The 12,500-nt window shown below is 42.5% G+C and overlaps 1 protein-coding gene across 1 annotated transcript in view; it reads left to right on the top strand.

The window, feature by feature from the left end:
• LOC147622574 (uncharacterized) overlaps window positions 1-289 on the top strand; it is a 1,132-nt gene extending 843 nt beyond the window's left edge. Inside the window, exon 2 of the mRNA XM_086822099.1 lies at window positions 1-289. This exon is cut by the window's left edge and continues 455 nt beyond it. Within this exon, the coding sequence (XP_086678225.1) occupies window positions 1-212 (212 nt within the window). The 3' untranslated portion in view covers window positions 213-289.
• The last annotated feature ends 12,211 nt before the right edge of the window (window positions 290-12,500 follow it).

Below are 12,500 nucleotides of genomic sequence, written 5' to 3'. Positions count from 1 at the left end.
CCACCGAGTTTCACTTGGCTAGAGCTTGTAATGTCCCCTTGCCTTGCCCAGAGACCACGGGCGCCCGCTGCGAAAGCTACTTCTTCCTCGCTCCCGCCCTCGTTGGCCTCACCGGCATCGGCTCAAACTCCGGTTTTGCATTCTCCTGGATTGTGCCTTCTGGCTCTGAATCTTCAGGGAACCTGCCCCTCCTCCTACGCAGGGTCTACTAGAACAACATCAATATTCTCCTGCGGAGGATTGTGGTTGTGCCACAGTTTCAATAAGTAGCAGCTTCAGTTGCAACTTCTTTTGTGTGTGTGTGAGAGAGAGAGAGAGAGAGCTTGCAACTTCTTTTGTGTGTGTGTGTGTGTGTGAGAGAGAGAGAGAGAGAGAGAGATTGTGCAATTCATTGAGTTTATTACATTTGACAACTAGGTATGCACGCCTAAACTCTGCTAAGAAAATTATACGCACCACACAAAGCGACAAATTAACAAACACTGTGATTTGTAATTTTTAGTAGCTTCGCGTATTAAAGAATGGACAAAAATTACATGGAAGTTATTTAGGTGTTGCTAGTTGTTGTATAATGCTAGGTAGTGGAATGGGAGTAAAGAGTTGAGAACCATTCAATTTGTCTTAAACAGAGTTGTGATGAGTATGTGGCATCGTTGTTGTTGTCAGTGAAGATAGGTTTTAAACAAGTGCCTCTCAAAAAACAAAAGCGAAATTAGTTACACAAAGAGTTTAATTTGTAAGGCAAGTTTTACTTCAGCAATCATGCCTCCCCAATCTTAAATGAAATTGATTTCATTAATTATGTCTCCCCAATCTTAAATGAAATTGCATTAATTAGTTAGATGGGGAGGAGCTTAAAAGTAAACTACATTTTTTTTTAAAAAAAAGGAAGGGGGGGCGAGTGCTTGGCACTCCGCCCCCCCCTTTCCTTTTTTTTAATCTCTCTCTCTCTCTCTCTCTCTCTCTCTCTCTCTCTCTCTCTGTGCGCCTTCGCCTCTGCCTTGCAATGTCTCATGGATTTGTTTCCCCTTGCGCCCAACATCAAGTCCACTAGAGCATTGCCCAGCTCGATCTGCTTCTGCAGCAACCCGTGCCTTGAAATTTCGACATGGATTTATTTCCCCTTGTCAACAGCTTCAAACATGCAGAGCGTGTTGGCCTTGCATATCCTGCAATCATAGCAATCCAGGACAGAACTTTCCTAGAAGGGAGCTTCTCTAGAGCACTTTGCGCCTGATGAAGAGCGCCACACTTGGCATACATGACCACGAGAGCACCACACACCACAATATGATACTCCAATAGCCCCTGCCTCCATACCTTGTCAATGGCTCCAGTAGCACACGCTTTGAGGATGCAGGCATAGGTCACTTCAGTTGGAACGATGCCGTTACAATGCATTTGTTCAAAACATTCCAAACCCAGTTGGCCCTTCCCTTCTCGCGCATAGCTTGCTCTCTCTCTCTCTCTCTCTCTCTCTCTCTAGCTTCTCTCTCTCTAGCCTGCTATCTTTCTCTAGCTTCTCCATCCAAGATGCTATTATGCATCTTGGATGTTAAAATATTTTTTTTAAATTTATATCCAAGATGCTATTATGCATCTTGGATGTTAAGGCAAGTTTTACTTGAGCAAGTATGTGCACGATTAAACTAATTGTGTTTGTACAATTCATTGGTTTATTACATTTGACAAAGAGAGAGAGAGAGTATGTACGTGGTTTGGAGGCATCGTTGTTGTTGTCATTGAAGATAGGTTTTAAACAAGTGTCACTCAAACAAGAAAAGCGAAGTTAGTTACAGAACAAGTTTAATTTGTAAGGCAAGTTTTACTTGAGCAAGTATGTGCACAAATAAACTAATTATGTTTGTATATTTCGTTGCTTTATTACATTTGACAAAGAGAGAGACAGAGAGAGGACACAATGTCTTAAACAAGTGCCTCTCAAAAAACAAAAGCGAAATTAGTTACACAAAGAGTTTAATTTGTAAGGCAAGTTTTACTTCAGCAATTATGGTTCCCAACAAGTAAAAAATAATGCTATTAATTAATTAGTTGTGGCTGCTGGTTCCAAAATGCAAAGTTGGATGCTCATTTAAAAAAAAAAAGGAAAGGGGGGGGCGTGTGCCAGGCACGCGCCCCCTCCTTTCCTTTTTTTTAAATTTTTGTGTACTTTCTCTCTCTCTCTCTCTCTCTCTCTCTCTCTCTCTCTCTCTCTCTCTCTCTCTCTCTCTCTCGTTCTGGTTCTCTGCAGAGCAGACGGCAAGGCAAAACAAATCCATGGCGAGAATAAAAGGCAGGGGTTCGTGACACCCAACTCATTTGGGAAGAAGCCTGCCTGCAACATTTTGTGTTCCATATCCTCTAGCTTCAAGTCGATCTCTTTGCTCTGTGCATGCTCTGCACCTTATTATTTGGATCAGTCCATGCTGCAAGCTTCCATGCTTTATTCCTTATTCTCATGGCTTCAATGTCTTTGGCCGCCAGCTGCTGCATATATATTCACCATTAAAACGTAAGCTGCCCCATCGCATGTATGCCAAGTGTGGTGGTGCAGGCGGTGCAGGCGGTGCTCTCGGCAACATGTATGCCAAGTGTAAGCTGCCCCATCGCATGTATGCTAAGTGTGGTGGTGCAGGCGGTGCTCTCGTCAACATGTATGCCAAGTGCGGTGCAGGCGGTGCTCTACTGCCGGTGCAGGCTGTGCTCTCGTCAACATGTATGCCAAGTGTGGTGGTCTCGTGAACATGTATGCAATGTGTGGACTGCAGCCTGCAGGCGCAGCAGAGGCAGAGAGAGAGAGAGAGCGATGGCAACTAGAGAGAGAATTTGAGGCTAGAGAGAGAGAGAGGTAGGGGTGACTAGAGAGAGAATATGAAATTAGAGAGAGAGAGAAGCTTGAGAGAGAAATAGTCCAAAGCATTCAATTTTAAAAAAAAATGGGGGAGGGGGTTTTTTTTATTAGTTATTTTTTATGGGCGGTGGACGATAGGGGTCGAGGGCCGGGAAAAAAAATTGGGCACCACCATCTTGATCGGGACGGAAAAAAAAATACCCGTGGAATTTGTTTTTTGTCCCATTATGTATTGAGTATGTAAATAATTTTTTTTGTTTATACATCCCATTAGCAATTATGCCTCCCCAATCTTAAATGAAATTGATTTCATTAATTATGCCTCCCCAATCTTAAATGAAATTGCATTAATTAGTTAGATGGGGAGGAGCTTAAAAGTAAACTACATTTTTTAAAAAAAAAGGAAGGGGGGGCGAGTGCTTGGCACTCCGCCCCCCCCCCCCTTTCCTTTTTTTTAATCTCTCTCTCTCTCTCTCTCTCTCTCTCTCTCTCTCTCTCTCTCTGCGCCTTCGCCTCTCCCTTGCAATGTCTCATGGATTTGTTTCCCCTTGTGCCCAACATACAGGTCCACTAGAGCATTGCCGAGCTCGATCTGCTTCTGCAGCAACCCATGCCTTGAAATTTCGACATGGATTTGTTTCCCCTTGTCAACAGCTTCAAACATGCAGAGCCTGTTGGCCTTGCCCATTTTGAGCATCCTGCAATCAAAGCAATCCAGGACAGAGCTTTCCTAGAAGGGAGCTTCTCTAGAGCACTTTGCGCCTGGCGAAGAGCACCACACTTGGCATACATGACCACGAGAGCACCACGCAATACAATATGATGCTCCAACAGCCCCTGCCTCCATACCTTGTCAATGGCTCCAGCAGCACAGGCTTTGAGGATGCAGGCATAGGTCACTTCAGTTGGAACGATGCCATTACGATGCATTTGTTCAAAACAATCCAAACCCAGTTGGCCCTTCCCTTCTCGTGCATAGCCTGCTCTCTCTCTCTCTCTCTCTCTCTCTCTCTAGCTTCTCTCTCTCTAGCCTGCTATCTTTCTCTAGCTTCTCCATCCAAGATGCTATTATGCATCTTGGATGTTAAAATAATTTTTTTTAAATTTATATCCAAGATGTTATTATGCATCTTGGATGTTAAGGCAAGTTTTACTTGAGCAAGTATGTGCACGATTAAACTAATTGTGTTTGTACAATTCATTGTATTATTACATTGACAAAGAGAGAGAGAGTATGTACCTGGTTTGGGCGTCGTTGTTGTTGTCATTGAAGACAGGTTTTAAACAAGTGTCACCCAAACAAGAAAAGCGAAGTTAGTTACAAAACAAGTTTAATTTGTAAGGCAAGTTTTACTTGAGCAAGTATATGCACAAATAAACTAATTATGTTTGTATATTTCGTTGCTTTATTACATTTGACAAAGAGAGAGAGAGACAGAGAGAGGACACGATGTCTTAAAAGTTTCATTTTAAATTTGATTTCTGCAAGACCAGAGAGTCTATCAAGTATTTCTTGAGGAGACTAAGACATCAAAACTTTATGCAATAAGCTTGATCTCCAGTCCAATGGATGGTCCTCCATAGCAAGGTCCCCATTTCTTGAATTTTTTGAGTCAAAGAGAGCTTTTCTTCCGTCTACTTTCAAAAATACCATGTCTTCTTCTTGAAACTCTTGTAGTTTTAAAATTTTGTTAACACTTAGATATTTTGACAAATCTAAGCTTTTCATATTCACTTTTCATTTCATTCACAATCTACTTGCCTATCCAAACCTTTCCAACATGGCCACACCAAGGAGAAGAGATGCACTCTTAACTGTAAATTCCTTTCCGTGGTTGCTTTTATACGAAAATTTGTCCTTCTCATCCCCGGGGGATGTACCTAAAAAAATGTAAGTGTAGCACGTGAGTTCATCAGGAGGGTTTTTTTAATTGACAAAACCTACAGGATTACATACAAGAGGGGATTTTTAATTACACTTTTGAAAAAAACCCGTAGGTTTCTTAAGAAAGAGGGGTAATTTTATTAGTTGATAGCATGTAGGTAGACGAGGTTTTCTATTACCCCTTGAACGCACGTGATACAGATGATTTTTTATTAGTGGACCCCTCGAGTTCTCATCATAGTGTGTGTGTGTGTGTGTTGGTGTGATGGATTTGTGGCTCTCTGTGTGTCAATAGAAAGGGAGATTTGCATGTAATATGTTTCTTAAAGACACTATTAACATTTAATATCTACCACATGGCCTTCAAATTCAACCTTTTGTTTGGGACACAAAAAAATGAAGTTTCCTTGTGTTGAGAGATGTAATCGCGGTGTTGTGTGTATGTGGGAAAGCACCCTAGAGGAGCAAGATATTGTGGTGAGATATGAATGCCACATGTAATATTGCATGGTGTGTGAGAGTTGACCAAAAGAAGTGGAAAAGGAGTTGCCACATGGATGATGATGTGTAAAGTGGGATAAGGCTAGAGAGCCTATATCATTGTATGGTTCATTGTGATATGCAATACAAGGGAATAGTGTTGAGTGTGCAATCTCCCTCTCTCTCTCTAGTCATGGAGTTTTTAGTGTGGTTTAATCCACCTTAATTATATTGCTTAATCTATGTCCTTCACCATGATCAATCCCATTTCTAGAATCTTAACATGGTATCAGAGCCAAATGGGCTCTTGGTCATGGTGTTTATTATGTATATTAGCTTGTTTGTGTGTTTGTTCGATTAAGCATTATTTTCAGTTATTATGAGAAAAAAAATTATGCACACTCGTATTATGATTTGGATTTGCATTTGTGAAGATTTGAGAGGAGATTTGCATTTGTGAGGATTTGAGAGGAGATTTGCAACAAGGAGGTTGCATAGAAGCTGCCCAAGAGAGTTGCAAATGGAGTTTTGCAACATGGAGAGCTTGCTCATCATCAAGGAAGCTGAAAATGGAGATTTCAGCAAGTGTGAAGACTATGGAGTCTTCATCATCATCAAGGAGAAGCTGCCAAGAGAAAATTGCTGCTGATTATGTCTCAAGAAGGTTGTGTTTTGTGAAGTTTTGCCTCAAAGTTTTGTGTTTGAGCATGGAAAAATGCTCAAGTATAAGGGTTGCTTGATGGGATGGAAGAATCCCAAGGTTCTTTGCTTCCAAGCAAAGAGTGTAAGAGGAGCAATGCTTGTCTAAGAAGGGACAAGCGGTTATGGGCTTGGAAGAAGTCCATGGTTGAGCACATTAGAAAGAGTGATGCTCATGGTTTTGCTCATAGAAGATGGGCAATGTTTGGTGGAAGCTTTTGGAGTTTTCACATTGGTTTGCACCTTGGTTTCTTGAGAGAAACCAAAATGGAAAAGCACCCTTGAATGGATGCATGCATTGAAGGAAAAGCATGCTGATTTGGAGGCCATGAAGGCTACGTCAATGGTCATGGAAGACCTCAACTTGGAGGCCTTGAAGAGTGCTTCAATGGGAGGCACTATTGTTGTGCAAGAAATTTGATGGAATATGCTTAAAAAGGTTGAGCATGTGATTGTTTTTCACTTGGAAGAAAGTATGGTTGAAGAAGGGAAGCACATTGGTAGTGCACAAAAGGGTGCAAAATTAGAGAGCTTGGAAAGCAAGCTTGAAAAGAGGAAAGGCCCTCTTCTCTACCGGTAAGAAGAAGCCATAGATGGCTTAGTGGTCATGGATTTGGCTAGACATTGATGTGTTGGGATGCCTTAAAGGGAGGCAAATGCATGAAATTGCAGAGAGAGAGTGAAAGATGAAGCTTCATCAAGAGGGTGCAACCAGGAACTTGATGTTGAAAGAAAGCTTGTGGAAGATGGATGCTCCAGCCATGATGTTCATCACAAGGATAGAACAGGGCAGAGAAGAAGAAAAAGCATGGAAGCTCAACAACTGAGGTGGAGCTCAAAGATGCTTCGGAGAAGCTGTAAGAAACAGCGCAAGAACCAGCAGCAGGAAACATCATCATCGCCTAGAGAGAGTAGGGCGCCGCGTTGAAGTTACTCCAGCTATACTGAAGATAGCGGAAGGAGACTCGTTACACAACATGAGCAGTCGCTCGTTGTAGAGCACAAGGCAAAGAGGAGCGAAGCTATTGGAGAAGCGAACAGCACCAGAGAGTGCACCCAAACTAAAAACAGCAGTAAAGAGAGAAAGAGTCGCAGAGGTACAGTAGGATGGTGGAAGCTGCTAAGAGGAAGCAGGCCGCCAAGGAGGGCGGTGAGAGGTTGAAAAATCGGTCAACTCCACAGGCGTGCCTCACACAGCAAGCGAGCTGCAGCCAGTCTCAGTAGCGCAGTTCAGAGGAGGTAGTCAAGCAGTAGCACAGCACACCAAGAGCTGAAGCAGAGGCTGACGTACACCTAGTACAAGGCAGCGGGGGCTGCTGTGGTGACTTCAGTGAGTAGAGCATGCAGCTGGAGAAGAGGAAGGGCGATAACAGCCAGAGAGAGAAGCAGGCAAAAGGAAGAAGACCGCCATAGCTGTTGTGCAGAATAGGTCGAGTGGAAGGAGAAGAGAAGACCTGACGCGTGCAGCGAATTGAGAAGATGACAACCTGTGTGCCAGAAATCTGACACACGCAGCGAAGTCGGCGCACAGAGGTTCAGAAATTTTAAAAAAAAAATATAACCCTTATTGGCATAAGGGTATATTCTACTTCCTTCAATCCTGGAGTGTTTTTTTCTAAGGTTCATAAACCCATAACTTTTTATTCACACACACCTTAATTGGAGATCACTCATCCGCATAAGGGTCCGCTGCCTGGCTTTGGCCAAAAAGGCTTTGTAATTTTGTATTTTTCACCCAAAAATGATGATGGACAAATCGTCCCCACGAGCATGCGTGCTCAAAACAGAATTTTTTTTTGTAATCATCCATGGTATGAGGGTAACCTGCCCGAGCTCACCTAGACGCTCGAAATGGTAGTTGTTGTGATGTGTGCATGAGCGATGCACGTGTGAGGTGCATGCGCATGGGTTGGATCCCACCCGAACTTCCATGTTCAAATCGGACTCAGTGGTTCCGCTGTGAGCGATGAGTCGGCTCAAAATGGACAAGGTGTCTAAGATGGTAGACACGCACACACATGTTTGGATGATGGACACTCCAATGTATCATCGAGGGGGAGTGTTGAGAGGTAGCGATTGTGGTTGTGCAATGCTACATTGATATGGGTGATGGGTGATGGGTGAGTTATGGAACACCTCAATTAAGAGGGGGTGTTGAGAGATGTAATCGCGGTGTTGTGTGTATGTGGGAAAGCACCCTAGAGGAGCAAGATATTGTGGTGAGATATGAATGCCACATGTAATATTGCATGGTGTGTGAGAGTTGACCAAAAGAAGTGGAAAAGGAGTTGCCACATGGATGATGATGTGTAAAGTGGGATAAGGCTAGAGAGCCTATATCATTGTATGGTTCATTGTGATATGCAATACAAGGGAATAGTGTTGAGTGTGCAATCTCCCTCTCTCTCTCTAGTCATGGAGTTTTTAGTGTGGTTTAATCCACCTTAATTATATTGCTTAATCTATGTCCTTCACCATGATCAATCCCATTTCTAGAATCTTAACACCTTGCTGTTTCCAAGCTTGGAAAATGATGGAATCTACAAGAAACACATAAACACCATTTCCTGGGCCCGACCTACCATTTCCTACAACTGAGGTACCATGGACTCACAAGTACAAGAGCAAATCCGTACCATCCAATCGCAAGTATAAGACTAGATGGATACCATCCATTTACATTTTTGCGGATGCCTGGAATTCCCAAAAATTGAATTTCTTGTCTATCACATAGGTCATGACACAACAGTAGGTGATAGCCCTGCAAGAATGCATTCTAGCACCAAGTTTGGGAAATGGAGAACCATAGAACCCACCCCCAAACATGAAGTTTTAGTCTTCTATCATAGAGGGGATTGAGGAGGAGGTCAAGGATGAGGGCAATCCGGTTGCAAAGGGGGACAAGAGTTCGTTCCCTATGACGATGGAAAAGAACCAGGTAGTACTATCACAGTTCAACCCTTGGTTTGCAGCTTGCCTAGCTTCATCAAGTATGATGGTAAGTGATAACATGGTGTAGTCAATAAGTTCATCAAGCAATTTATGGCTCACTTCATGTTAGCTAAGATTAGGGACCCATAAGACAAGGTTCACCTAGCAGCCCCTCATCTCACAAGCAAGGCGGTGCCATGGTGGCAGCATTGGACTGTATAGAACCCTCGTATGCCAAAATATGACTGGAGAACATTACAATTGGGACACAATCATCTCAATTTCAAGCACTATTTTCTCTATCCACAATACCTCACTACATTGGAGGATGACTTTGTTGAACTCAAGTAGAAAGGAATGCCAAATTTGAGTTACTTCAACAAACTTTTGACCTTAGCTTAGCAAATAGAAGCTACGGATAAGTAGAAGCTCTGGGCCTTCACTTGAGGGTTGGATTCCTCAATCATATATGCGATCAAAAATCTCAACCAAAAGACATATGAGGACGCATTGGCACTGACACAAAACAAGGAGATAAAGCTAAATGATGGTAAGCCAAAGCAAGCAATAGGTGGGAATTCTTTACAGTAGCATAATGGGAAGGGCCACAACAGTAATAACAACAACAAGAATGAGAAACTAAGCAATAGTTGCAAGCCTAGATGACTCCCAACGAAAACAAAGGGCAAGGATAATAGGTGGATTACTATACGTAGAGAAGCAAAAGGCCTATATGGTCGAACAGAGATGCTTAAGATGTCATGTCAAACAGCATGGGAAGGAGGACTGTATGATGTGGAAGGAAAGGCAATAAGCCTCAATCAAACCAACCACCCTAGCTTCAAAAACCTCAGTAGTCCCAGCCACAAGCGTGGTGGTACAAAGGGCCACATATTTACCATTATCCTCGACACTGGTAGCACAACGGATCTTGTCTCCACATCTAGATGCCAAGTTAGAGTGTATCATGCTGCCCTTTGTGCTCGATGTTGATGGGTTCACACCAGGTATCCGCATGCAGATCACCGAAAAGGTGGCAAAAAAAGGAACAATTGTTTGTTCAACAAGTAGCATTTGAGCAACATTTTCTTGCCGCTCCCCTCATAGGGTGTGACATGATCCTTGGGAACCCTTAGTTGGATAATGATTAGATAGCAAGATGAGCACGTTCTTCATCACAGAAGGTGTGCCTACCCTAGTCACCCTCACCGATGTTTAGAGTCTTCTAGGTATCCCATTCATCTCACATCTCCAGGCAAAGTGAGTCATCAAGAAGGGAGCCGAAATTGCATTATTGTATGTTCGAGTTTCTTGCATTTTTCAACTTATAATCCCAAGCAGGTTGGCTTCATTTATGGATCCAACACCACAATATCACAACTAGAACACGAACCCGGGATTGAAAAGGCATCATCATATCCTGTTGAGAGATGACCTTCCTCTGAAAGTTCCGCCCTATCAACCAAAAGACCATTGGATCATGGTCATTCCTGACCCAAAACCACCGAGCGAGTTTCCTATTGCTTATCAAAAGCATTGGAAGGGCAATTGGAGATGGATCGGGCCGGATTCATCCGTGTGAGGTCATCTCCATTCGCATCACCCATCCTCTCTGTCATAAATAAGGAAAGGTCGCACCAATTGTGCATCAACTATATAGATCATGAAACAAGCTGACAATCAAGAACAAGTTCCAGATGCTTCAACTTGAAGAGTGGCTACCACCAAGTTTGGATTTTTTAGGCCAACATTCCAAAAACAGCTTTTAGAACCGAACAAGGCCGCTATGAGTTCGTGGTGATTCCCTCTGGCATAACTGGTGCTCGAGGGACATTCTATAAAACAATTTCCTATGATTTTTCTATACTTATTGGGAAGTGTGTTTTAATATTTTAAGATGATATCCTAGTTTTTTTAACAACATATGAGCAACAATTTGTTGGATGTGGAGAAGGTTTTACGAATTTTGGAGGAAAATCAACCCTAGAAATTGGCATCCGAGGAACCAGTTTTGAAGATTACCCTCGGGGGGGTCACTTACAAAAAAATTGCCTATCAGGTGAGTTCAATAGAAATATATTTTAAATATATAAAACTTACAAAAATATATTTAAATAAGGGATTTATTTTTTATATTTTGGAAAAAAAATACAGATTTGAATAGAAAAGGATACATAAATTCATTCAAAAATTCACAGATAAGGGATTTTTAAAATAGGCCTTGAACGCACGCGATATAGTAAGTTTTCATAGACCTCGCTTTGGATGCCTCTGCAGTGTCATGTTCTTGCAAAATTTTAACCTATCTTCTAAGCTCTGCCTCTTCCTGCTTATTTAGAAGCCTTACATTACCCGCTTCCCGAAGGCGAACCAAAGCAGTTTGAGCATGAGCAATATGATTGCGATTTTGCTGAGCATAAAACTTGCCACATTTACGAATGACATGCTGCATTTCAGTAGTAAAGGCCTGCCACTTTTGCAAATTATTGAAGGGCTGCAATTGAATATACTGCAGTAAGTTGATAACAGTATTATGAAAAAGGCCCCGCCCAAGATGAGTGTTATTAACCATAAGCAGCCGTTTTTTATGCATAGCGCCCATAGCATGCTGCCAACCAAACACAGCCATGTGAAGGAGTAGCGGGCAGTGATCTGAAAGGTGCATTGCGCTACATACCTGCACATCACATACTGGTGGCAGCCAGTCAAGGCCCATAGCATAGATACAGTCCAGCCTTGACCATGCTCTAGAGTGAGACGCGGAATGGAAAGTGTATCCGCAGCAATCCATACCATGGCACTGAACCCACATATCATGTAAACATAGATGAGCACTTGCAGATTACCACACATCTCTCTCTGCCGCTAACAAAACACCTGCACTAGTTGCAGAATCATGAGAAAATTCCAGCATGTTAAGATCCCCACAGAGAAAACCATCCACCATATTAACAGTACAGAGCCAATCCTATAACTGACATCGAGCATTGGAATTATTGGCCCCATAAAAGTTACCAACCGAGATAGAAATACCATCATATCTACATGAGACAAAGAGCCCTCTGCCTGAAGCATGATTAAGGAGAAGTGTAGGATTAAGATTATCCTTTACTATTGTCAATGTATCGGAGTAGCCATCAGGAGAACCACCATAAAACAGAGAGTACTGATGACAATGACCCACCGAGTGTGCCTTATCATGCAGCTTATGTTCCTGTATACAAACCACATCAAAATCCTGCTCTAAAATCCATTTCCATAAAGCCTTCAATTTATTAGGACTATGAAGGCCTTTCACATTGAAGGAAGCAATCTTCATGCAAGTTGGGTATTTGGAACCATCTCCCCTGGCTCCCTAGACTGCTCTGAATCATTCATGACAATCTCAAGATTAACTGAGCTATTATTTGTATGCATAGTTTCCTCTAACGCAAGATCTTGAGCAAGAGCAGCATAATTATTATAATTAGAATAGCCAGAGGAAAAGGAGTACCTGGTTCGGGGTTTAGTAAGAGCTCTCCTGTACGACACATTGGTAAACCCATCAGAATCCATAGCCCTCTTCCCTTTGTCAGGTGATTTGGAAGTAGAAGGAGGCACTGATGCAGATGCCTGATTGACCGGATTCATATGTCCCTTATGAGGAGAAGCATG

This window comes from Cibotium barometz, chromosome 28 (assembly GCF_041138505.1).
Source record: "Cibotium barometz isolate CiBa-2024 chromosome 28, ASM4113850v1, whole genome shotgun sequence".
NCBI classification, from domain to species: domain Eukaryota; kingdom Viridiplantae; phylum Streptophyta; class Polypodiopsida; order Cyatheales; family Cibotiaceae; genus Cibotium; species Cibotium barometz.
This window is presented reverse-complemented; position numbering and strand designations above follow the sequence as displayed.